At 43.9% G+C, this 27,999-nt stretch overlaps 1 protein-coding gene across 1 annotated transcript; it reads right to left on the bottom strand.

Moving 5' to 3' along the window:
- Positions 1–1,505: 1,505 nt before the first annotated feature.
- LOC124138740 (NACHT and WD repeat domain-containing protein 2-like) lies at positions 1,506–26,382 on the bottom strand. The gene is made up of 7 exons (XM_046505587.2): positions 26,268–26,382; positions 15,097–15,315; positions 14,045–14,133; positions 13,156–13,272; positions 12,615–12,801; positions 11,042–11,167; positions 1,506–8,744 (listed from the first exon to the last, which is right to left on the bottom strand). Exons 1-7 carry the CDS (start codon positions 26,290–26,292, stop codon positions 4,147–4,149), a joined length of 5,361 nt encoding a protein of 1,786 aa, XP_046361543.2. The 5' UTR covers positions 26,293–26,382; the 3' UTR covers positions 1,506–4,146.
- Positions 26,383–27,999: the final 1,617 nt, after the last annotated feature.

Genomic DNA, 27,999 nt, shown 5'->3' with positions numbered 1-27,999 from the left:
CCCAGTGTCTTATGTTTGTGTCCCCAAGGGATTCTGGGGCAGATAGGTCCCCAGTGTCTTATGTTTGTGTCCCCAAGGGATTTGGGGGCGTATAGGTCCCCAGTGTCTTATGTTTGTGTCCCCAAGGGATTCTGGGGTAGATATGTCCCCAGTGTCTTATGTTTGTGTTGCCAAGGGATTCTGGGGCGTATAGGTCCCAAGTGTCTGTTGTTTGTGTCCCCAAGGGATTCTGGCGCGTATATGTCCCCAGTGTCTTATGTTTGTGTCCCCAAGGGTTTTGGGGGCGTATAGGTCCCCAGTGTCTTATGTTTGTGTCCCCAAGGGATTCTGGGGCGTATAGGTCTCCAGTGTCTTATGTTTGTGTTGCCAAGGGCTTTGGGGGCGTATAGGTCCCCAGTGTCTTATGTTTGTGTCCCCAAGGGATTCTAGGGCGTATAGGTCCCCAGTGTCTTATGTTTGTGTCCCCAAGGGATTCTGGGGCGTATATGTCCCCAGTGTCTTATGTTTGTGTTGCCAAGGGTTTTGGGGGCATATATCACCCCAGTGTCTTATGTTTGTGTCCCCAAGGGATTCAAGGGCAGATATGTTGATTTAATGTTGATTTATTTAACATCAAGTTTTTTAGACATATTCCCTGAAATTACTTTTGAGGCTCTTATCTGGTCAAACTTAATAAAAAAAAACAAATCAGGGAATGTGTATAATACCTGAAAGATTTAGGGATTATGTATCTTCCCTGAGTGAATCAGACATTAAATATATTCCTGAAAATTTCAGGGATTATACATATTCCCTGATTATACATATTTCCTGTAACATATATAGTTCTATGGTGAGTGAGCCTTTAACATAATTACCTCGATTATATCTCGACGTGTCAGGTTCATGTAGGAAGAAAGCCATAGTTTACTCAGGTTATGGGCATTTACGACTTTGGTGAACATGGATTTGGCGCTGCCAGGCACACGGGTGAAACCTTTCTCCAGGACAAGTTGCTCGCTTGGCATACTGGATTTGTTGTGAAAAGGACAATTGCTTCGAAAAAACCCAATTGTAAGCCTTGAAGCAGTGACTGAAAAACAGGGTTTGAGTGAGTGAGTGAGGTTTTACGCCGCTTTTAGCAATATTCCAGCTATATCACGGCGGGGGACACCAGAAATGGGCTTCACACATTGTACCCATGTCGGGAATCGAACCCGGGTCTTCGGCGTGACGAGCGAACACTAGGCAAAACAGGTTTTGTGTCTGACAAACGCCAGTGCTCCCGATCCCTTATTCGACTTATGACGAGCATGGAGTGAGTGAGTGAGTGGTTATGGTTTTACGCCGGACTAAACAATATTCCAGCGATATCACCGTTGGAGAGACACGAACATTGTACCACGGTGGAGAATCGAACCCGGGTCTTCGCTGTGACGAGCAAACGCTTTAACCACTTTGCTACCCCACTGCCCAATACTTGGGAACTCTACCCAAGGAACTGTACAAAACAATAGACACATTCCGATGTGGGAAAGTGCATTTATTCGTACCCCAGTAGGCTACGTAACATAACCTAAATAAAAAACAAGAAATGCAAATTGGTACCTCGTTTTTGCAAAATGTAATAACATTTCACACAAAACAGCGTATGTGTTATTCATATATTTCATTATCTAAACAATACAGTTAAGATATGCACACAAACATACATATGACAAGTGACCTTTGTTAAACTAAGGTATTAGGTAGTATTCTGTGTTGAACTGATGTGTTGTTACAAAGTAAACTGGTTCGGCCTCTCGTAGCAGTGACTAAAATGTTTACTGTCTGACAAGAAACCCAGACTTCACAAACAAGACACGTACATTAAACATTATGTTAAAGATAATCGACCACTTATGTTATATATATGCGTATCACAGCCAGCTTTGATGGGCCCACAGTAAGACTAGACAGAGCCTAGTTCAGAAGTTTGTGGTTTTTTTAAAAGCCCGATCGAGTTCTGTTATCATCCTCATTCTAATTATGGGAAATCGAAATGTTAATTTTGAGAACGTTGAAATGTCCAGTAAATGCGATATTTGTTGTCGTTACAGCTACTGACAGTCACGTCTCTCCCGTTGGGCAATGACTATCGAGGATGGTATGGTCTCCTTTTCTGCTTCATAACTTGTGTGAGACTGACATTTCGGAAATAGTTTACGCTTCACCATCCGTTTTGCCAAGAGACAATTGAGGAAAGATAAAGATCAAGATCCCTTCAGGTGTTGCTAAAAGCTTTGAGATTGCATGTCATTTGGGTCTTGGTAACCACAAATGACCTGATGGTCCTGGCATCCATTGATCAATGGCCTGATTGTCCTGTTATCCATTGATGCATGACATGCTAGTCCTGGTATCCACTGATGAAAGACCTGACGGTCTTGGTATCCACTGATGCATGACCTGATGGTCCTGGTATCCACTGATGCATGACCTGATGGTCCTTTTATCCACTGATGCATGACCTGATGGTCCTGGTATCCACTGATGCATGACCTGATGGTCCTGGTATCCACTGATGCATGACCTGATGGTCCTGGTATCCATTGACGCATGACCTGATGTTCCTGGTATCCACTGATGCATGAACTGATGGTCCTGGTATCCACTGATGCATGAACTGATGGTCCTGGTTTCCATTGACGCATGACCTGATGGTCCTGGTTTCCACTGATGAATGACCTGATGGTCCTGGTATCCACTGATGCATGACCCGATGGTCCTGGTATCCACTGAAGCATGACCTGATGGTCTTGGTATCCACTGATGCATGACCTGATGGTCCTGGATCCACTGATGCATGACACGATTGATTGACCTGGTATCCATTTATGCACGACATGCTAGTCCTGGTATCCACTGATGCATGACCCGATTGTCCTGGTATCCACTGATGCATGACCCGATGGTCCTGGTATCCACTGATACATGACCCGATGGTCCTGGTATCCACTGAAGCATGACCTGATGGTCTTGGTATCCACTGATGCATGAACTGATGGTCCTGGTATCCACTGACGCATGACCTGATGGTCCTGGTTTCCACTGATGAATGACCTGATGGTCCTGGTATCCACTGATGCATGACCTGATGGTCCTGGTATCCACTGACGCATGACATGATGGTCCTGGTATCCACTGATGCATGACCTGATGGTCCTGGTATCCACTGACGCATGACCTGATGGTCCTGGTTTCCACTGACGCATGACCTGATGGTCCTGGTTTCCACTGATGCATGAACTGATGGTCCTGGTATCCACTGATGGTCCTGGTATCCACTGATGCATGACCTGATGGTCTTGGTATCCACTGATGCAGGACCTGATGGTCCTGGTTCCACTGATGCATGAACTGATGGTCCTGGTTTCCACTGATGCATGAACTGATGGTCCTGGTATCCACTGATGGTCCTGGTATCCACTGATGCATGACCTGATGGTCTTGGTATCCACTGATGCATGACCTGATGGTCCTGGATCCACTGATGCATGACACGATTGATTGACCTGGTATCCATTTATGCATGACATGATGGTCTCGACTGATGCATGACATGCTAGTCCGGGTATTCACTAATGCTTGACCTGAGGGTCCTGGAACCACTGAGGCATGACATGATTGATTGTCCTAGTATCCACTGATTCTTGACCTGATGGTAATGGATCCACTGATGCATGACCTGATGATCTATTATCACTGATGCATGAAATGATGATCCACTTGGTATCCACTGCATGACATGACACAATTGTTCTGAAATCCATTGATGCATGACCCGATGGTCCTCATATCCATTGATGCATGACCTGATGGTCCAGATATCCACTGTTGAATGGCCCGATGGCATCTACTGATTCTTGACCTGATCGTCCTGGTATCAACTGGTGTATGACACAATTGTCCTGATATCCATTGATGCATGACCTGATGATCCTCGTATCCACTGTTGAATGACCTGATGGCCACTGGTGGCATGACACAATTGTACTGATGTCCACTAATGCATAGTATAAAGGCCAGGCAGGAATAATCATAGGAATGTTAGATCGAGTACACTCAAGTTACAAGATAACATCTTTTGGCAGTGTTACGTTATCATCATTCCAGTGAAGTAAGATTTCATTGTAGAGAACACGCCTGGGATCTCATCCTGACTTTGTTAAGTACAGTCACACTTGTGGCAAGAGCTCTGAACGATGTTTGTCGTCTCTCATGCTTTTCTGCATCTTCTTTCAACTTCATAGCAAGTCGAGTGAGTTCTGGCAATGACCGCTGCATGTGCCTGATGTCTCCATTGACCAGTGGTTCTTGTTGACCTTTAAGTGGGATTCTACTCGGGAGTTTATCAATTAACTCAGTCACGGGATCACTGAGCCCCAGAACAAGGCTCAGTATCATCACCCGACCGTCATAACATCCAACCACAACTGTCCGATCATCTTCAGCGACTTCAATACAAGTTGCCTTCCCATGGATGAACAGACGACCCTTTTGTTCCCCATCTACAGACCGCACCACAATCACTGAACGAAGATCATGAGATATTCCTACGATGTAAGCACCATCAAGGGCAAGCCTGTGACATCCGTCGGCAAACTTTGTTTTGATCTCTGTTCTCAGTTTGTTTTCATGATGGTCAAAGACTCTTAGCTGATCATCCACTATAACGGAACTAAGACGCGAGATAACTGTTTGGCTGAGGAGGGAGTCTGGCTTCACAATGTGGAGAAGGTGTCGAATGATGGTTTGCGTCTCAGGATCGTACACTACAGCAGCCTTGTGAGAAGCGTCTGAGAGAACCAGTCCTGTCTCTTTGTCAAAGAAAGCTGTGACTGGATCCTTCGAATATATCATCAGGAGTTTGTTCCCATCAATGATCCGCACGTCCACAAACTGATCATTTGGATCAGCATGCTTCAGAAAGTCTTTGACACAGAGGATCTTCTCATCGGGTTGTTTACTCAAAAGAGTCCGCGTGTAGAGTCTCATATAGCAACTCCTTGACAGTTCTCCCTTAGTGACAGGGTGTAGTTCCTTCTTACAGAACTGCAGAACTGTATAGAAGGTATGGAACACACCCTCGCCCTCTCTGATAGACAGTAGGACTGGCTTGCACACAAACTCGGACATCAGTGGGATTGAGAATTCAGGTTGTTCTTCCTCAATCACATCTGGTTGAATCACCTTCACGTGGTATGTGTTGCATGTCCAGTCAATGGAACTGTAAAACACGCACTGGACAACTGCTATAATGGAATTGATGGTGTTGAATACTATGTACCTATTGGATGGTGCGTGGTGGATCTTTTCTTGAGTGCTCATATTCCAAACAATGTCATCAGTGAGAATGGTCTTAAACCCTTTGCTATATTCTCCCTTCTCAGCCAGATGAGCCTTTGTTACAGCAAATAGGCCCAAAGGCGATAGTTCACAATCCAAAATTTTGTCTTCCAAATCACATGTATGCTGGAGAACAGCTTTAATATTACCCGTTTCAATGTCCAGTATTTTGGCCTCTGGGTACCTAGTTCCATGACATAGAACTCTCCTGGTGGTGGATGAAACTGCCACAGACCTTACTGTGGTAGACATGACTTCGTTAGAATGTTGAACATCAGCATCCAAATTGTCCAGATCCCACACTTGAAGAGTGTTGTCTCTGAGTAGGGCTACTGCCTTGTTCAAGGTATCTGAAGTGAAGATCTTCACTATTGGGGACACCGATGCTTGAAGAAGTCTGATAGGTGTTCCCGTCTCGGTCTCCCACACTGCGATGTACGTGTCCCTTGAGGCTACCACTAGATCATCCTTTGGTGTGAAACCAGCTCCCGTGAAAGATGTCATGGTCTTCACGAAAACCCCTGGAGGCATCCTCTGCAGCCTATGTATAATTGTCTCTGTGGCTGTGTCAACGAGATACAGACAACGGGAACTCCGGACAAGAATCCTATGCTCAAGATGTGATATTTTAAACTCCTTTATCTCCATATCCTCAACTATGCCAGAAGTCGTTGAGACTCTGTTTACAACGTCAAAATGGATGGTTTGGAACAGTCTTGTTTTGGTGAGAACATAGCACTTCATGTGAGCGTCACTGAAAGCAATCTGCATAGGTTCATCATTGGCTTGACCTACACACTTTCTTTCCATTAGAGGCAAAGAGTACAACATAATATTCCTGTCTGCATTGAACACTATGTATCTTTCGTTTGGGCTGATGGCCACTGCATTGCTCCTACAGGGGAATCTATGCAGAACCTTTCCTTTGGCAATGTCTATAACACAAGGACTAGCATTATGTCGTGTTGTGAAGGCAATGTATTGGTTGGATATGTTCACATGAGCAACTTCACCATAACCAAAATCCACAGAAGCATGGACTTCCCCACAATCCGATTTGTAAATCGTCACAATACGATTCCTGGAGAAGATGTTGAGATATTTTCCATCTTTACTTGGATGTATCTCCCCAATGGGCATCTGCATATCTTGTCTCGGTTCCCCTTGGGTTAACTCCCATACCTTCAGAGTCTTGCTGTAGTAGGGTTTAGCAGTCATTAGAATGCCATCGGGGCTGTTGAAGACATCAACATCCACTGCTGACCGGATTGTTCCATCTATCTCCCACTCATACTGCAGAGGGCCCCCTGGCACGCTATAGATCTGGAAGTGTGGTACCAGGGGACATTGGTGCTGAGACCTCAGATCGCACTGTCTAACAAGGTCTCTGATAATTGGGTAATGGTGAATATGAGGTAGAAGGCGCCCGGAAATCTCCGTACCAAGAGCGTTTGGATCAATCTTGAGAGCAGATCCAGACATACGAAGTGCATCAGCTACAAAGCTTGTTTCTCTGTCGTGGAACATTGAGAAATCACCTAGAATCTGCTGCAGTGATACTGCCTTGAGTTTGGCATACAGCCAGTCAAAGTTACAAAAGCACTCCTTCTTTAGCCGGTCTATTTGCTCACTCTGAACAAGACTGTATGGCAATTGGTTCATTTTGCGGAGGTTGTATCTCTCACACGTTTCACTGGTTTTGAAGATCAGGGGCTGCTCGGGAACATGTCTGCAAGCTGCGCTGTGTGGGTCTGTCTTTTTCAGACGTGCCATCAATCTTTGCTGATACACAAAGGGTTTTTTCATTGTTCCACTCCAAGTCCCGAGATAATACTCAGCAATGTTTCTATGTATGAGCATGCGTTCCTCAACGTTTGACAGATATCTTGACATTGCCGCCCTGACGAATTGGGTATGATACCAGGACAGCACCACAATGTCATCCGCCTCCTGTTCTACTAGGAAAGAGGAAATGTCCAAGTAGAGGCGTGGCCAGAGATTGGAAGGAATCCTTCTGATTGGCGGTTCCCAGAGGGTGAAGACACTGTTCAGGACATCCTCATCCAAAGACAAAATATCATCCAGTTCAGACATACTGAGACCATTCCTCGCAGCCGTGATATATCCCAGCGCTCTAGAAACAAACATTTTTCCATATGTCTTCTCCAGCCTGTCGAACAATCGGTTGATGCTTGCCTCCACTGTGTGTAGAAGGGCATCGGGTGGCAGATCATCATAAGAGTTCCATCTAATGGCTTCTTGGAAGGTGAGTGTGATGAATAGAGGTAATGTACAAAATGTAAAGGCTTTTTCAACTATTCTCCACTGAGGATAGGAAATCGCCCTCCCCGAATGTTCCAACAGTGCCCTCATTACCTGCTTGCAATCTGTTTGTGGAAGAGGTGACACTTCTAAGAAGTTATGGGCAATTTTGTTCCGTAATTTGTCCAAAATACCATGTTTCTCTGGCAACGTGGACACAATAAGCTTCACATTTGGCGCAAGCCTTGATGGAAGCCAGTCCAAAGTGTGTGCCCCGTTTGCTGGCGATAGTTGGTCTAAAGCATCAAGGAATAAAATCACAACTCCACTGAAATTGCCTTTCTGTACGACGTCCCTGAAGTACATCTTCAGACTTGTATAGTCCTCGGGGACATCGGATCTGTGTTGCTTGCTGATGTACGCAAGTTGGTGGCACACGGAATACAGCAGTTGGTGGCTGGAGGAGCTTTCGGGCGTTGTGCCAACAAACCGGACCACAGTCACCATCTTCATCTCGTTCTCGTTCTGGGACACCACTTCACTGACCACAGAAACAGCCTTGGACATCAGTGACGTCTTTCCACTGCCAGATTCCCCATGCACGACTAAGGCTTGGTCTGTTTGCGCTTCTAGGTACCCCCTGATGCTCTGAATCATCGGAGCCCTGCCTACAAAGGTTTGGCATCTGTTTCTAGCAATCGTCCAATGCTGGACCACTTCATTGTAGAGGTCATCATCCTGGAGTTTGTTCCTCTTAGCCATGTTCCGATCCACCATGAGCTTCACCGTAGCATAGAAGTGATTACACAGGGTCTGTATGTAGTCATTATGTGTGACAGGACATATTCCATCTTTCTCCCACTTCACGGACATCTTCAACATGTTCTGGTTGGTTACCTTCTTGGTACATCGTCCTCGCAGCTCTGTCAGAGCATTGGCTGCAGTCTCGTTTGGTTGTAAGGTGTCTGGATGGAGGTCCAGGAAGCGCCGGACGATCTTAGGATCGCTGTCTGTGTCTAGTCCTTCTATATCCCTCAAGTACAGCAGACAGTTGGACTGGCGGTCTTTCTCCCTGGCGATGTTAATCAGACCGTCGTAGATCTCCATCTCTGTCACTGAAAGAAGCAGGGGGCGAATGAGATACCCGCAAGGTTTTACCTTGACCTACAAAACTAGGGGTCAATAATTAATTCCAAGAGTCCTTACTGAAAATATGAGGGTCCTGGTCAAGTGTACTGTACTGTAAAAATTGATAATTTAATAATTTAATTTAATAACAGGAACAATATATTTCTTGTGAAGAATTTGATGGAATGAATATTACTGTGCGACCCTCGGGATGCAATATTGTATTTATCGGCGTCCCTTCTATGCAGTGGGGCGCACTGGTTGCACATGTCTGCCTTGTGTAAAACCCCGAGTAATTAATAGGGCAACCATTATTAAAGAGATCCGTTCTATCAGTTTTATTGTGTGAGTGAGTTGGATGTGACGCCACTTTGAACTTCCAGTTGAGTTATATCACGGCCTGTAAGCTTAATGTGGAAGGGGGGTACGGGTGGCCCAGTGGTCTAAGGCGCCGCGATTCGCTGTGCAGAGTTGCGTCCCTTAGGCACGCCAGAAACCTATGATTGTGGGTTCGAATCCCGGTTCGCCCCGATTATGTTTCTAGGTTTGTCAGCACCATGCTCGTGCTCGTGGGTTTCACCGAAGTGGTAAACGTCTGAGACCTGCATCACTTCGGGCTTTCCCCCCACATTAAGCTGACACGCCGTGATATGACTGGAATACTGTTAAAAGCGGCGTTAAACCCAACTCACTCACTCACTTAATGTGGAAGGGTGAGCAGGTCCCAGACGTTTTACACTTTGGTGAAACCCATAAGCACGGCTATGGTGCTGACAAACCTAGAAACAATCGGGACGAATCGGGATTTAACTGACGATAATAAAGGTTTTTGCGTGCCCAAGGGACGCAACTCTGAACAGCTAATTGCGACACGTCAGACGACAGGGCCTATTGAGGAAAGGTTATACTGGCTTAAAGTTTACCATTGGTACAATCCTGGCAACAATTACACACTATTCATTGACATACAACAAAAAGCTCAAATATTCAGGACTTTCGTAGCGAGGTAAGATTGTGACGATTAATGTTAAATTCATACTCTGAACCCCATAGAATATTTTTATTTTAACATTCGTGTGTGTAAAAGATATGTGTCATTCTTTAAATGCTAATTGTGTGAGTGGCGGAAGTTAGGGTAGGACTCCTGGCGAACACCTGGTGTCATCACGGGTTTTTAGTGAGCTATTCATATAATTTCCAAAGCTATTTTTACCATTTACTCCCAATGGAGTCTGTTTCGGCAGATAATCTAAATTGGTTCTTCTCTTCCGTCAAATAACATCCTTGTCTCACTGAGTGACCTATAGGTGAAATTATCAATTGCCCATGTCACGAGCTGATATAAACGTGTTATTTGACAAGAGTGAGTGAGTGAGTGAGCGAGTGAGTTGGGTTTAACGCCCACGAGCACGGGCGTGGTGTTGACAAACCTAGAAACATAATCGGGACGAACCGGGATTCGAACCCACAATCATAGGTTTCTGGCGTGCCTAAAGGGACGCAAGTGTACCTAGCCCAGTCAGAACATTGTACACACTATCAGTATCACAGAGCCTGTACCTGGTCTAGTCAGCACATTGTACACACTATCAGTATCACAGAGTCTGGACCTGGCCTAGTCAGCACATTGTACACACTATCAGTATCACAGAGCCTGTACCTGGCCTAGACAGCACATTGTACACACAATCGGTATCACAGAGCCTGTACCTGGCCTAGTCAGCTCATTGTACACACTATCAGTATCACAGAGCCTGTACCTGGTCTAGTCAGAACATTGTACACACTATCAGTATCACAGAGCCTGTACCTGGCCTAGTCAGCTCATTGTACACACTATCAGTATCACAGAGCATGTACCTGGTCTAGTCAGAACATTGTACACACTATCAGTATCACAGAGTCTGGACCTGGCCTAGTCAGCTCATTGTACACACTATCAGTATCACAGAGCATGTACCACGCCGGGGCCAGCTAGGTCACTGCACGGTCCTCATAAGTAATCTCTAACAACATATAGGGGGCATTTGGGGGCTATTGGCTCAGGAGTGAGTGGGTGTGTGAGTGGGTGAGGTAACGCTGTTTTAAACAGTATTCCAGTCATATCATGGCGTGTCAGCTTAATGTTGGAGGAAAGCCCGAAGTGATGCAGGTCTCAGACGTTTACCACTTCGGTGAAACCCACGAGCACGTGTGTGTTGCTGACATCCTAGAAACATAATTGGGGGGAAACAGGATTCGAACGATCATAGATGTCTGACGATTTAACACACCCAGCACACACCTGAAGATTTGAGAAGTCGGAATGATTCCTTAGAGAGTTCCGAAGCTTCCACGGCTCTCTGAGCACCCCGAAATAACACCTCTCGTATGTCCCCCGCTATACTGCACCACAGGCGGCCAGTCTTCTCTGAAAGAAAAGACAAAGAGTGTTACAAGACAAAGTAATTTCATAACATAAATATACAATGGTAACACTGTACCAATGCCTGTATCAATATCTTAATCAACGCCTATATTAGTACCTTTATCCACATCTCAATCAATTCCTTGACCAATGCCATTGTCACACCCTTATCAATAGTTTAATCCATACCTCTACTAAAACCTTCATCAATACCTTCACCAATACCTATAGAAGTACGGCAGCGTAGTGGGGCCACGGTGACGTTTAAGTATCTCCTTCGTAGGACTTAGTATCTTCTACGTAGGGCTTAGTATCTCCCACGTAGGAGTTAGTATCTCCTACGTAGGACTTACTAGGACTTCATATCTCCTACGTAGGACTTCCTATCTCCTACGTAGGAGATACTAAGTCCTACGTAGGAGATACTAAGTCCTACGTAGGAGATAATTAGACAAAAAAAGATTCTCCGTTGCCCTACTACGCTTCCGTAAATACCAGTATTGATACTTTGATCAATATCTTAATTAATGTCTGTATCAAAACCTTTCTTTTGAAATACAATCGCCAATATCTTAATCAAAATATTCATGAATACTGTTACCAATACATTCAACAATCCTTTCACCAATACCTCCAGCAATACCAGTATTGATACCTTGATCAATACCTTAATCAATGTCTGTATCAAAACCTTTATCAATGCCTTTATTGATATTCTTTTAAAGACATTGACCAAAATCCCGTTATTACATTCATAAATACTGTTGCCAATATCTTCATCGATACCAGTATTCATTCCTTAACAATATCTCAATCATTGCCTGTATCAATACCTTTATCAATGCGGCTATAACTTTACCAATACATTCATCAATACTGTTATAATACTTTCATCAATACCAGTATTGATACCTTTATCAATATCTTAATCAATGCCTGCATCAATAACTTTATCGAAAGCGCCATATTTCGTGGTAGCCTCCCTTAGCCGTGTCTGGAACGGCTGACTGTTGGTTTGATTCAGCCTGATATCGACCCTTGGTGTGTTAGCTCTACCCCACGGTCGTGGTTTTCATAAAAGTCTCAAATGTCTACTAAATGCCATTTATATATAAAATACAAAAGTCCAAAGATGAGCTGTATAATTTACTCAACCGGTTTCACGCATGTGATTTTCAAGAGTACAGTTATACCGTTACGCTGTTTTGACGTCACAATGCACTCTAACATAGTATGACGTTATTTATATACAATATATATATAACCGCGACAGAAATTAAATTAAATTAAATTAAATTAAAGCCACTAGACCTCTGGACCCGTTTCGCGAGCGGTACACAACAATGATAAACCGACATTCCGTGATAAAACTTGAAATGTTTTCAAGTGGCGTTCCACTCCACTCAGTCCAGTTTCACCAGATCCTATAATCAGTCTTTGCAATCGTTACCTTTTATTTTACTGGCAGGTTGCAATCTGTACACGGCTGGGAGCGAGTTCTGGTCCTTGAGATAGCACGTGTCTAGGAGCGTGACGTCTTTACTAGAGGTCTCAAGGTTTGCACGGATGGCTTCGAACTCGGCTCTGATAATTGCAGCCGGTAGGGGGCAAGACCCGTACCGCTGACCCACGAAAGCCTAAAAAAACGAAATCTTGTGTGAAAAGACGTTATTGCTGGTAAATATTTGAATGTTCCTTGTTTAAAGTGTTAACAAACGATTCCAAAAATAGTACTCCCGAATGTTTAGTTTAGATGAGGATGTATTCCTTGAACAATATCATATATTTTAAGCTCAATGGTTAGTACATTCCATTCAAGTACTTTCTTGTACATCGTTTGAACAAGCTTTCACATTTTGTTGTCCGAAAATATATAATGTGCATCTGTGTGGTGACTGATAAAGTTGCTGCGAGTTGGTCACTGTTGGTCTAAATATGATGAATAAACATTGTATCATATGTATCAGATATTTCGTATTGTCTTTGTTTACCACAAAGTTGGGTCCGATCGACAGCTCCTGACAGTGTCTGAGCTCCGCGAGGCAGTGGTTGGCGGCCGTGTGGTCGTCACTGGCTTCGGGGGGAACTCCCCATCTCATGTCCACGGCCTGCAAGAAGAGAACAGTGTATTACTAACAGCCCGCCTTTCACCCTGGCATTGAGTGTTAATATTTTACCTCCCATCCTACAACCGTTACCTCCCATCCTACATATGTTGCCTCCCATCCTACATCTATTACCTCCCATCCTACATCTATTACCTCCCATCCTACAATTGTTACCTCCCATCCTACAATTGTTACCTCCCATCCTACAACCGTTACCTCCCATCCTACATATGTTGCCTCCCATCCTACATATGTCACCTCCCACCCTTCATCGGTCACCTCCCAACCTACATATGTTACCTCCCATCCTACATATGTCACCTCCCATCCTACATATGTTGCCTCCCATCCTACACATGTTACCTCCCATCCTACAATTGTTACCTCCCACCCTACATATATCACCTCATACCCTTCATCAGTCACCTCCCACCCTACATATGTCACCTCCCATCCTACATATGTTACCTCCCAACCTACATATGTCACCTCCCACCCCACATGTGTAACCTCCCATCCTACATATGTTACCTCCCACCCTACATGTGTAATCTCCCACCCTACATATGTTACTTCCCACTGTACATATGTTACCTCCCACCCTACATGCGTAACCTCCCATCCTACAGATGTTACCTCCCATCCTACATATGTTACCTCCCACCCTACATGCGTAACCTCCCATCCTACAGATGTTACCTCCCATCCTACATATGTTACCTCCCATCCTACATATGTTACCTCCCATCCTACATATGTTACCTCCCCGTACCTGGAAGTCCAAACCATGCTTGTGTCTGCAGTACTGTCGGAGCTTGGGGTACACTGTTTCAGCCAGAGCGTTCCGCTCCTGGGTCATGTCTGCAACACGAGGAAACATCTCTACTGCTGTGAAATTATGGTGACAGAATACTATTCCAGCATTCTCATATTTCAGTACTACTACATCATTACTGATACAGCATAAAGGGGAGGTTCAACGCCGCATTATTGACTTATATAGTGAGTGAGGGAGTATGGTTTTACGCCGCTTTTAGAAATATCCCCGCAATATCACGGCGGGGGACACTAGAAATGGGCTTCACACATTGTACCCATGTCGGGAATCGAACCCGGGTCTTCGGAGTGACGAGCGAACGCTTGAACCACTAGGCTACCCGACCGCCACGCACTTATATAGCGAAGTAGATGCACGGTGTGTGTGGCTGCTGGTACTAGTCCGGTTTTATAGTGCTTGCCCACTGAGATACCATGTCTCAGTTTAACATGAGTACCCCACTTAGACACAGTATACTCCGAGCAGACCAGTCCTTGTTTTATCTCAAATGCCGAGCGCCAAACAGGGTAACAACAAGTATCGACATTTAACGTCTTTTCGTATGACGCTGCCAGAGGAACGAACCACCGTTCTTCGGCTCTCAAGGCAAGCACTCTATCCCCTACGCCACGGAGGCTGCCTCAGCACAAGAGACATACTACTGATACACGTTTACAAACACAGTGGTATATGTTCTTTAATCAACAATGCATTACCTGTAAGCCCCTTTTAGATCCGGGTTAGAATAGGTCTTCAGCAACCCATGCATACCGTAAAAGGCGACTTTGCTTATCGTAAGAAGCGACTAACGGGATCGGGTGGTCAGGCTCGCTGACTTGGTTGATGCATGCCATCGTGTCCCAATTCCTTGGATCGATGCTCATGACATCATTCACTGGATTGTCTGGTCCAGACTCGATTATTTACAGACCGCCATCATACAACTGGAATGTTGCTGTGGAGTGCGGCGTGAAACAACAAACAAACAAACAAACAAACAAGTATACCTGTAAAGGTTGAGCTGATGAATATTTTGACGACCTTAGATTTGGGCCGTGGAATCTCATCCTTTGAGAGAGTACCCAAGAGGAGACAATCCACCAATTCTCTGTCTTCATCCGATAGGTGGCGGTACTGGTACACGCCCTCCAATTTCCTCCTTTCGTCCGCGACGTCATTCTCAATGACGTCATCCTGATGCCGGAATTTCACCGGGTTAACCTTTTCTGTGAAAAAATAAAACGAACAAATAAGATAAAAATATTAAGAGGAATGGTTCAATTATATATCTATAAAATCCCAATGGGGATTCCTGGGCGGAACAAATCCCAAGTACATAAGGATTGTCGAAATGAGGATCAGTTGGGCACTGCTTGTGACATGGTGATCAAGTGCCTCGTCGTACTCTCAATGGTGTAGTTAATTTCCTTCATAATAAACCATTAGTTTAACCGATTTGTAATCTATTAAATACAGGCTGCTATGAAGTAGTTGTACATTCGTAAGGCTGGTTAACAAACAACCATTCAGATATTTTTCCTAAATTTTAAATCTCTGTCTTAAATTTAAATTTAATGTATTTATTATATTTCAGGTCGGAAATATTTTATTTCTTAATTCAAATTTATACATAATTTGGAATTATTTCTAACGAACATGAATAGAATGTCGTGTTTGATTAAAGTAAATGCTTATCTCCATTTATATTTTATATAAAACTTTTATTTAAAGACTGATTTCAGGCACTAAACCACATAAACATTTGATATTTTTGTAGAGATCGCTGACAAGGTACCTGTTTTAATCTTTTAAAACAATTTCTTTTACATATTTGGCCTTCTCATTCTGTGCGTATATGCCTTGAAAAACAAAATATTTAATAGGACTGGCTAGTGTTTACTTATATTTTGCTGCTGAAAATACTATCATCAGTAAGTCTTCATAACATACTGGGCATGATGATCCGAGTTAGAACAGGTCTTCAGCAACCCATGCTTGTCGTAGGAAGAAGCTATTATGCTTGTGGTAAGAAGCGACTAACGGGATCGGGTTGTCAGGCTCGCTGACTTGGTTAATGTATTTCATCGTATCCATTTGCGGAGGTCGATTTTCATAACGTCAGTCACTGGATTGTCTGGTCCTGACTCGATTATTTACAGACCGCTGTCATACAGCTGGAGTATTGCTGAGTGCGGCGTTAAACAAAAACCAACAAACTTCAAGTCTTCGGGAACACGCAGGATCAGAATATCACGCAGATCTAGACTTAAGTTCAATTATGTGAATTCTCGGCAGGGGGTGACGAGACCTCAAGAAAACCCTGCAATTATAAGTATCTCGAACACAATTATTCTTTGCAATTGACATGCACCCCATACAGAAAGGTTGTATTATCGTCCCAATCAGGTAACTGGCTAACCCCATTCATTACGTGGACCTCGTGTCAGAGCCTACGTCACGTAATAGCCTTTTGGCTGCCGTCTAATGGGTATGATAACGACTATATATATTTGCCCTCCACATTACAACTCAGGTTGAAGACCGCCTCCGTGGTCTAGTGGGTAGAGCGTCTGCCAGGAGAGTGAAGGCAGTTGGTTTGATCATGCCGACCGCGTCATACAAAAATACGTTTTATGACGCTTATTGTTGTCACCCTATCTGGCGCTCGGCATTAAGGGATTAAAACAAGGACTGGTCGGCTCGAAGTCAGAAAACTGAGTCTGAGTGGGTATTCATGTTAAACTGCGGCTTGGTACCTCAGTGGGCTAACACTATAAAGTCCGGACTAGTACAAGCAGCCACACGCACGCTCGCACGCACGCACGAATGCACACACGTCGCTTTATAAGTGCAATAATCTTGAACGCGACGTTAAACCCCATTATTTCACCTCACCTTACTTTGGCTCCAAACAACGGCCGAGACACTGCACACTTAAGCTCAAAAACAACTATGATACTCTGTCAAATCAGATCATCATCATCATCATCATCATCATCATCATCGAATAACCATTTCTTGTTTTAGCCACCAATAAACATAGGCGTATAGTTTCTTACCCCGTTAGTTTAGTGACATCCGTATGTAATACGTGGGTACATATATCGACATGTATGCATACGTGTGTATTATCGGAGAAATGCTGCCTAAATTACATAGACTTACCCAACGCCTTTTCTGTATTTCTGCTTTCTTATAATAAAGATTAATGAAACAATACATAAACGAATAATTTCCCCTGGGCACGCCAGAAACCTATGATTCGAATCCCGGTTCGCCCCGATTATGTTTCTAGGTTTGTCAGCACTATACCCGTGCTCGTGGGTTTCACCGAACTGGTAAACGTCTGAGACCTGCATCTCTTCGGGCTTTCCTCCCACATTAAGCTGACACGCCGTGATATAACTGGAATACTGTTAAAAGCGGCGTTAAACCCAACTCACTCACTCACTCTCTCTCTCCTGGTTTAGTGCTGAATGCAGGGTTCAACAAGAAACACACGAAGGTTCCCTCAAAGTTCCTCTTTGGACAATACAATCCTTTCAGGCGTTCCTACCTGGCATGACGTTTCTACGTGAATATTTACATTGATGTATTAAACTATTTAGCTGATTAACATCGCATAACGGCTAATGTATATCAAATACAAACGGTCAGTTGTTGTACACACTGATTTCAATATCAAGAAACATTGTATCTTGAACATGGTGTCTATAGCTTGTGCCAAGGAACTCACCACAATACACATGGGGCTGGATCTTCACCTTGTGTTTCGTCGGTTTTCCGTTAACGACATGTGTTAGAACAGCGAACATTGTAAATTCCTGGCACAGGTTGATGAGATGAAAAATGGCTTCTACAAACCCCGTACCCCGCCAATCTGCATGCTTACTGCAGAACAAATGTATGTTAGCACCGTGGTGTGTTGTTGCAGAGTGGCGCTGGTAACCCCTGACGCTTATTGTTGGCGTTATACTAGCAGTCTCCAGCAATCGGAAGCGATTATTTAAGCAAGGTATTAATAAACCAAAGCAGTATGGAAACCTTTAAACCTCTTGAAGGACAGGACGGGGCCCGACTACACGATCTCAACGCTACGACTGTGGTACAACTACGTGAAAGTTGGGGTGTTGCGTTTATCTTAGCGTTTAAATCGCTTTTTGGAACGGGTCCCTGTTCAGCTAAACGATCGGAGCACTGGGACGTTCGTAAGTTTATGTTTGAGAATGGGAGTTTTCTCATCACTTTGTTGGGTGCGTGTGGCCCAGTCGTCTAAGGCGCCGCGATTCGCTGTGCAGAGTCATGTCCCTTGGGCACGCCAGAAACCTATGATTGTGGGTTCGAATCCCGTTTCGCCCCGATTATGTTTCTAGATTTGTCAGCACCATACCCGTGCTCGTGGGTTTCACCGAAGTGGTAAACGTCGGAGACCTGCATCACTTTGGGCTTTCCTCCCACAATAAGCTGACACGCCGCGATATCACTGGAATACTGTTAAAAACGACGTTAAATCCAACTCACTCACTCACTCTAATCAATTTGAGGAAAAGGGCCAAGCGCTGTGTATTGTCCAACATGGCGGCCACTTTTATTACCATTACTATTACCCTGGACCCATTCGCAATCGCTTTTTTTTTGTGATGTTGCAATCTAAATGTCTCTTATTACAAACTTAGCACAGCGTTTGATGTCGCATATACGGGTAATATGATTGGACGGCTACTTGGAACGGCTCTGTGATACTGATAGTGAGTACAATGTGCTGTCTAGGCCAGGTACAGGCTCTGTGATACTGGTAGTGTGTACAATGTTCTGACTAGGCAAGGTACAGGCTCTGTGATACTGATAGTGTGTACAATGTGTAGACTAGGCCAGGTACAGGCTCTGTGATACTGATAGTGTGTACAATGTGTAGACTAGGCCAGGTACAGGCTGTGTGATACTGATAGTGTGTACAATGTGCTGTCTAGGCCAGGTACAGGCTGTGTGATACTGATAGTGTGTACAATGTTCTGACTAGGCCAGGTACAGGCTCTGTGATACTGATAGTGTGTACAATGTTCTGACTAGGTCAGGTACAGGCTCTGTGATACTGATAGTGTGTACAATGTTCTGACTAGGCAAGGTACAGGCTCTGTGATACTGATAGTGTGTACAATGTTCTGACTAGACCAGGTACATGCTCTGTGATACTGATCGTGTGTACAATGTGCTGTCTAGGCCAGGTACAGGCTCTGTGATACTGATAGTGTGTACAATGTGCAGACTAGGCCATGTACAGGCTCTGTGATACTGATAGTGTGTACAATGTTCTGACTAGGCCAGGTACAGGCTCTGTGATACTGATAGTGTGTACAGTGTTCTGACTAGGCCAGGTACAGGCTCTGTGATACTGATAGTGTGTACAGTGTTCTGACTAGACCAGGTACAGGCTCTGTGATACTGATAGTGTGTACAGTGTTCTGACTAGGCCAGGTACAGGCTCTGTGATACTGATAGTGTGTACAGTGTCCTGACTAGACCAGGTACAGGCTCTGTGATACTGATAGTGTGTACAATGTGCTGTCTAGGCCAGGTACAGGCTCTGTGATACTGATAGTGTGTACAGTGTTCTGACTAGGCCAGGTACAGGCTCTGTGATACTGATAGTGTGTACAGTGTGTTGTCTAGGCCAGGTACAGGCTCTGTGATACTGATAGTGTGTACAACGTGCTGTCTAGGCCAGGTACAGGCTCTGTGATACTGATAGTGTGTACAATGTTCTGACTAGGCCAGGTACAGGCTCTGTGATACTGATAGTGTGTACAACGTGCTGTCTAGGCCAGGTACAGGCTCTGTGATACTGATAGTGTGTACAATGTGCTGTCTAGGCCAGGTACAGGCTCTGTGATACTGATAGTGAGTACAATGTGCAGGCTAGGCCAGGTACAGGCTCTGTGATACTGATAGTGTGTACAATGTGCAGACTAGGCCAGGTACAGGCTCTGTGATACTGATTGTGTGTACAACGTGCTGTCTAGGCCAGGTACAGGCTCTGTGATACTGATAGTGTGTACAATGTGCTGTCTAGGCCAGGTACAGGCTCTGTGATACTGATAGTGTGTACAATGTGCTGTCTAGGCCAGGTACAGGCTCTGTGATACTGATAGTGTGTACAATGTTCTGACTAGGCCAGGTACAGGCTCTGTGATACTGATAGTGTGTACAATGTTCTGACTAGGCCAGGTACAGGCTCTGTGATACTGATAGTGTGTACAGTGTTCTGACTAGGCCAGGTACAGGCTCTGTGATACTGATAGTGTGTACAATGTGCTGTCTAGGCCAGGTACAGGCTCTGTGATACTGATAGTGTGTACAATGTGCTGTCTAGGCCAGGTACAGGCTCTGTGATACTGATAGTGAGTACAATGTGCAGACTAGGCCAGGTACAGGCTCTGTGATACTGATAGTGTGTACAATGTGCTGTCTAGGCCAGGTACAGGCTCTGTGATACTGATAGTGTGTACACTGTGCAGACTAGGCCAGGTACAGGCTCTGTTATACTGATAGTGTGTACAATGTGCTGTCTAGGCCAGGTACAGGCTCTGTGATACTGATATTGTGTACATTGTGCTGTCTAGGCCAGGTACAGGCTCTGTGATACTGATTGTGTGTACAATGTGCTGACTAGGCCAGGTACAGGCTCTGTGATACTGATAGTGTGTACAATGTGCAGACTAGGCCAGGTACAGGCTCTGTGATACTGATAGTGTGTACAATGTGCTGTCTAGGCCAGGTACAGGCTCTGTGATACTGATATTGTGTACATTGTGCTGTCTAGGCGAGGTACAGGCTCTGTGATACTGATTGTGTGTACAATGTGCTGACTAGGCCAGGTACAGGCTCTGTGATACTGATAGTGTGTACAATGTGCTGACTAGGCCAGGTACAGGCTCTGTGATACTGATAGTGTGTACAATGTGCTGTCTAGGCAAGGTACAGGCTCTGTGATACTGATTGTGTGTACATTGTGCTGTCTAGGCCAGGTACAGGCTCTGTGATACTGATAGTGTGTACAATGTGCTGACTAGGCCAGGTACAGGCTCTGTGATACTGATATTGTCTGCCTGTCTTACAGCTGAGAGTATCCGATACACTGACGGACTGATTATTTTTTGCTTAACGGTGGAAGGTGTATGTATATGTGTAGGTAATATATCCATAATTGATCAGTTATTGATTGTGCATGAGCTATATCTATTTAATTTATCATAATATAGTATTAAGAATGCATGGTCGGTAGTATTTTTTCGCTCTTCTTTTTCCCTCCCTTCAAACATGCAACCCCGGGGATTTCGGGACTGGGTAGATCCCAAGTGCCCCAGCTAGAGGTAGGACCCCACTTATAAGGATCGGGTGGCCATAGCGTGTCACTTCGCTCTGCTATGTTCCCGTTGCTAATGTCTGCCTAAGAAACCCCGTGTCATCGTACCCCGGGGGCGTAGGGTCATTGCTCCGCTGGTTTCTTTGAATCAGACAGATTATTTACATGCTACGATGATTTGGCTGGAATATGAGTGCGGCATTTAACAACAAATCAAAATATTAATCACATACTGATACCAAGAAACCAATTCACATACTGTGTTTAACAAGAAAACATAAGCTTATACCCAACTTGCGGTGACTGCAGGTGTGAACGCTCCCATAATCCCTGTGCGTCCGCCAGTTAAGTCGGGTTTACAGTTATTCGATATATACGAAGGATTCTCTTTTCTCTTAATACAATACATACCCTGATAATCCTGTACAACATCGGCGATCAGGGATAAACAGAGCAGTCAATAAGGAGGTTAAGCACTAAGCCGATTTCCCTTTAAGCAATTTTCATTTGCAAATGTGCCGAGGTTTACATACTTTCATAAAATGCCTACGGGACTTTCATATTTTTGCGTTTTCATAAATTTAAAATGATGATTTATAATAGCACAATCTAGGTTGATTCGTGTGATGTATGCCTACGAGACTTTCATATTTTTGTGCTTTTATAAATATAAAATGATGATTTATATATAGCACAGTCTAGGTTGATTCGTGTGATGTATGCCTACGAGACTTTCATATTTTTGCGTTTTTATAAAAATAAAATGATGATCTATATATAGCACAGTCTAGGTTAATTCGTGCGATGTATGCCATTGTCTTTAAAACCACCCCCGATTATCCGCACAAACAGATTCCATTGGGCGTCAAAGGTAACATAGTGATGAAAATGTTATGAATGGATTACCGAAAATCAGTGATGAAACCAGGTGTCCGCAAGGGTAAGCACATCCTGCCCTACTGGTAGCAACCGCCACTAACACAGTTGACACAAAATAGTAGTGAGTGAGTGAGTTGGGTTTAACGCTGCTTTTAACAGTATTCCAGTTATATCACGGCGTGTCAGCTTAATGTGGGAGGAAAGCCCGAAGTGATGCAGGTCTTAGACGTTTACCACTTCGGTGAAACCCACGAGCACGGGTATGGTGCTGACAAACCTAGAAACATAATCGGGGCGAACCGGGATTCGAACCCACAATCCTAGGTTTCTGGCGTGCCCAAGGGACGCAACTCTGCACAGCGAATCGCGGCGCCTTAGACGACTGGGCCACCCGTGACCCCCACAAAATAGTAAGTGTATGTAGCGAAATGTATCGCTTTTAGTTGACTCAAACTCAGATCCACTCCCCCGCGGAAGACTGTAAATTGCGAAATAGGACGACGTCAATGGTCTTAGTGGTGAAATAGCTAAGGGCAACTTGGCCCACAAAGAAAGGCTATTAACATATTCAGTGTTTTCGAAATTGAAAATTCGAACCGAAAATAAAACATTTTATTATGTTCTTGCGAAATGATTCGTGTTATTTCATTAACGTATCCACGCGGATCGGCCACCCACCACAACTTGACCATTTATGTAAATCATTTAGCCTGTCCCGGATGACACGACTGGTGCAAAAGGACGATCGGCTTGTAGCGGAACAGAAGAGTGATTGGCAATTCCTGATCAGTGAGTGAGTGTGTGAGTTTGGTTTTACGCCGCTTTTAGCAATATTCCAGCAATATCACGGCGGGGGACACCAGAAATGGGCTTCACACATTGTACTCATGTCGGGAATCGAACCCAGGTCCTTCGACGTGACGAGCAAACCCTTTACCCACAAGGCTACCCCACCGGCCCTATTCCTGACAAAATAAGGACACGGGGAGATCATTTTCATTTCTTTTTGTGTGTTTTTACATTATATTTTCGAGAAACACAACATTAAACAGCGTTCCACTGAGGGACACGGTATTATAGTGCCGGCTTAAGACTTCTCGTTCCACATCCGGGGTATTTATTGTTCGAAATAATCGAACCGTGCAATCTTTGGGTTAACAGTTCACAAGAATATCATTATCTGTATGACATGACTAACTCTTATGTCATGCACCAGATACGCCCATACATCTACGCAGGGGACTTTATCTACGCAGGGGACTGTATCTTATCTTACAACTCTGTCGTGATATATAGAAGGTTTTTGTAATTTGATATCAACTGGTATCCCCCAGTATATTGCTAAAGGCGGCGTAAAGCCATACTCACTCACTCGCGTGATCTCTTCAAGTGATCCTACAAAGTTAATATTTTCATGAGTGGGGCAGTAGTGTTCTACACCGACCCATTTTCGATTTTCCAGTGTAATATATCTCAATTCCACCAGGATCAATACCCTGAAATATATAGAAATCTTGAATATATTGCTACCACAGCTCCCGATCCAAACGTCAGGACTCTCAAATAACCGCCCCAACACATTACTCTCATGAGAGAGAAACCTTCGGTACTAAGTTAGTGAAAAGACAAAATGAATATGATGACGTCACTTCCGGAACGAAATTTGGTGGAAAATTGGTCCAGTATATTTACCTTAAAGGGGCACTGATCTAACGCAATTCCCCGGGACTGGTTGTTGCCTTTGTTATTGTTTTTTCCCAGTGAGTACCCGGATGTATAGCAGAAATCTAGACTAGTTCGCGACCTCTGCTGCGCCATTCGTAAGCGCATTAGTCTCTTGTATGGGTAGTAATATAGAGGGCGTATGGTCACATTGATCAACAAAATGACAATATTTCTATATTTTAATCTTTGTAAATATTTTAAACTAATGTATAGAGCCACGTATTTACATGAACTGGGAGGGACCACGTGACCGGGGCGAGCCTTAGGCTTTAACACTTAGTAGTAATTGTATCAACAAAAATATGAAAGCGTGCAGAAAAATATAACTTAACATATAATACATAGATGAAAATCTACACAAAAAAAGACGACAAGAAAAAATAGACAGAGAGAGTAAAAATAAAGTGTGAATATGGTAGCTACCAAGAGAGAGAAGCCCCCTTTTTAACGGCATAATAAACATGTAACACACTGGATGATCAAGGATGCTCCAATCCAGATTAACAATAATTTAGCTGCGGGCGATAAAGGCCAGACAGGATGTATTACATACACAACGGGAAAAATAAAGCTTTGCTTACGTAATGGAATACACGACTATAACTGTTTTCTTCTAACAGGGCTGAGGGAAATAATCTAATCTAATCGCATGAGATTAATATGTAGAGTGGTGGTATACACAAGAGTGAGTGTGGTTTTGCGCCGCTTTTAGCAATATTCCAGCAATATCACGGCGGGGGACACAAGAAATAGGCTTCACACAATGCACCCATGTCGGGAATCGAACCCGCGTCTTCGGCGTAAAGAGCGAACGCTTTAGCCACTAGTCTACCCGACGGCGCCGGTATATACCCCGGTATTTTTCTAGCTATAGTTGCAAAACATGATTGAAAAAAAAGAAAAACAATTTTGTGGACAATTTCTTCTTTATGTCAACAGTCAGAATCATAACTATTTTTGTCATGGTTTTTTCTGGCACAACTTATTATCGATACCCATTAACCACTAGGGTGTCCCACATGACTCGAGTATGGATGCATGTACAGCCCAGTTGGGTTAGAATAGCCTTCCAATGCTCCGTTGCCTGCCGACAGGCGACGACATTGAATGGGCTGATCAGTGACATTGTGTCACCGCACGCCGACTGCGTGGAACAGTGCATGCTCATGACATCAACCACTGGTTACTCTGGACCAGAGTCAATTATTTACATGCCGCCATAAAAAAACTGGAATATTGCTGAGTGCGGCGTAAAACAAGAAACAGGCAGAAACATAAATATGACTACAGTTGTTATTGCTACGGCAGAGAGAATATAACGACGACTTTGGTACCTGTGTTTGTGAAGAAAGCCGCCGGTAAGGCAGGACACGCTCACCTTTTCACCTGGTATTGTTACTATTTGATAGTGTTTGTGTGTTTGTTGTTTAACGCCGCACTCAGCAAAATTCCAGCTATATGACGGCGGTCTGTAAATAATCGAGTCTGGACCAGTCAACCAGGTGATTGATATCATGAGCATCGATCCACCCAGTTGGGACACATGACATGCATCAACCAAGTCAGCGAGCCTGACCACCCGATCCCGTTAGTCGCCTCTTAGGACAAGCATAGTCGCTTTTAACGGCAAGCATTGGTTGCTGAAGACCCATTCTACCCCGGGATCTTCACGGGTCCTATTTGATAGTGATTCATAAACACATGACTATTGTAAAGTCAGAATCCTACAGTGGACTCTTCTAATGATAGGGGTGGTCGGGTAGCCTTGTGGTTAAAGCGTTCGCTCGTCACATCGAAGACCAGGGCTCGATTCCCGACATGGGCACAATGTGTGAAGCCCAATACTGGTGTCTCCCGCTGGAATATTGCTAAAAGCGGCGTAAAATCATACTCACTCACTCTTCTCATGATAAGGGAAAGGATTTTGTCGATTTTATTATAACTAAATACCAAGTAAATAATAAAATAACTAAATAGCAAGTAAATCATAAAATAAATAAATACCAAAAAACATAATAAATATAGAAAAAAACATATATAGTCAGGTATTTCTGTCTAATAATGTTCTACATTCATGACGTGTCACGGTACTTTAACAAAACATATACTCTATATTATTTCTCCAACCAATACCTAAGACAATCAAAATAATGTTATACATAATGAAATTACGACATTTTCGAAATTGCTTGAGTTTGAGAGAACACTTACCTCTGTCCCTGAACTTAACACTCATCTTCTGTGATATTTAATGTCATGTAAACTTCATATCAAACAGTCAACACCAGAACACAAGACTGAACCTGACCCACAAGCTAGGCCACCACCATACCGGACCGTCGCTACACAAATACTAGCATTGGCAACGGTAGCGGAGTGTTCCTGGTCGGACAAGGCTTTGTGCATGTGTTCCCCATTCGAGCGTGACATCATTCACAGTTAAATACATTGTTAAGGGGCAACAATAGATGGATTTGCGTACGGGGACTTATCTTCAATCAAACACCTCGGGGATTATTAGCTACCGTTTTGAGTCAGTATTAGTTACCCCTGTCAGCTCTTAATCAGTCAGTCTCAGATTATGTGATCATTTCACCTCTGATTTCGTGCTGTATGATTTGGAACAACCACCATCCTTAAATCTACCCCGTCAATACCACCACCCAGTTTAAATCTACCCGCGTCAATACCACCACCACTCCTAAATCTACCCCGTCAATTCCACCACCCAGTTTAAATCTACCCTCGTCAATACCACCACCACTCCTAAATCTACCCCGTCAATACCACCACCCAATTTTAAATCTACCCTCGTCAATACCACCACCACTCCTAAATCTACCCCGTCAATACCACCACCCAGTTTAAATCTACCCTCGCCAATACCACAACCACTCCTAAATCTACCCCGTCAATACCACCACCACTCCAAAATCTACCCAGTCAATACCACCACCCAGTTTAAATCTACCCTCGTCAGTACCACCACCACTCCAAAATCTACCCAGTCAATACCACCACCCAGTTTAAATCTACCCTCGTCAGTACCACCACCACTCCTAAATCTACCCCGTCAATACTACCACCCCCCAAACTAACCCCGCCAGTACCACCAGCTCATCTAAATCTACCCCCGTCAATACCACCACCACCCCTAAATCTAACCCCGCCAGCACCACCAGCTCATCTATATCTACTCCCGTCAATACCACCACCGTGTATAAATATACCTTACGTCAATACCACCTCAACCCCTAATTCTACTCCTGTCAATAACACCACCACCCCTAATTTTAACCCCTTAATACCACATCACTAAAAAAAAAGACTCAAGAATGTTTTATTGCTTCTGGAGATCAATAACAGGGTTCGAGAAAATACTTACATCATCTCCTTATAATAATAACATCAGATCATTCATGTCCATGCTTACAAGTACATCTTGCGCTGCTGTCATTTACAACACGACATGCAAGATCGAAAGTAGACCTGGCAATGGATGTTGTGCTGATCTCTCCAGATGATGCTTTGTTTTTGTTTGTTTGTGGTTTAACGCCGTACTCAGCAACATTCCAGCTATATGACGGCGGTCTGTAAAAAAATTGAGTCTGGACCAGGCAATTCGATGATTGATGTCATGAGCATCAATCCACACAATTGGGATACAATGACATGCATCAACCATATCACCGAGCCTTACCACCCGATCCCGTGAGTCGCCTCTTACAGCAAGCATGGGTTGGTGAAGACCTATTCTACCCCGGATCTTCACGGGTTTCATGAAGTTTGTTGTGACCATTTATATACTATTTATAAAATACAGTTATTATTTGTCAAAAAACCCCTAAAACAATCATTACTTGCATTATTGCAAATCGAAATCATTACATTACATTCTTCAATAATATAAAAAAATTGTAATGTAATCTGAATTCGATTCGCA

The sequence above is a fragment of the Haliotis rufescens genome, unplaced genomic scaffold (assembly GCF_023055435.1).
Source record: "Haliotis rufescens isolate VD_foot unplaced genomic scaffold, xgHalRufe1.0.p SCAF_15, whole genome shotgun sequence".
Taxonomy (NCBI): Eukaryota; Metazoa; Mollusca; class Gastropoda; order Lepetellida; family Haliotidae; genus Haliotis; species Haliotis rufescens.
This window is presented reverse-complemented; position numbering and strand designations above follow the sequence as displayed.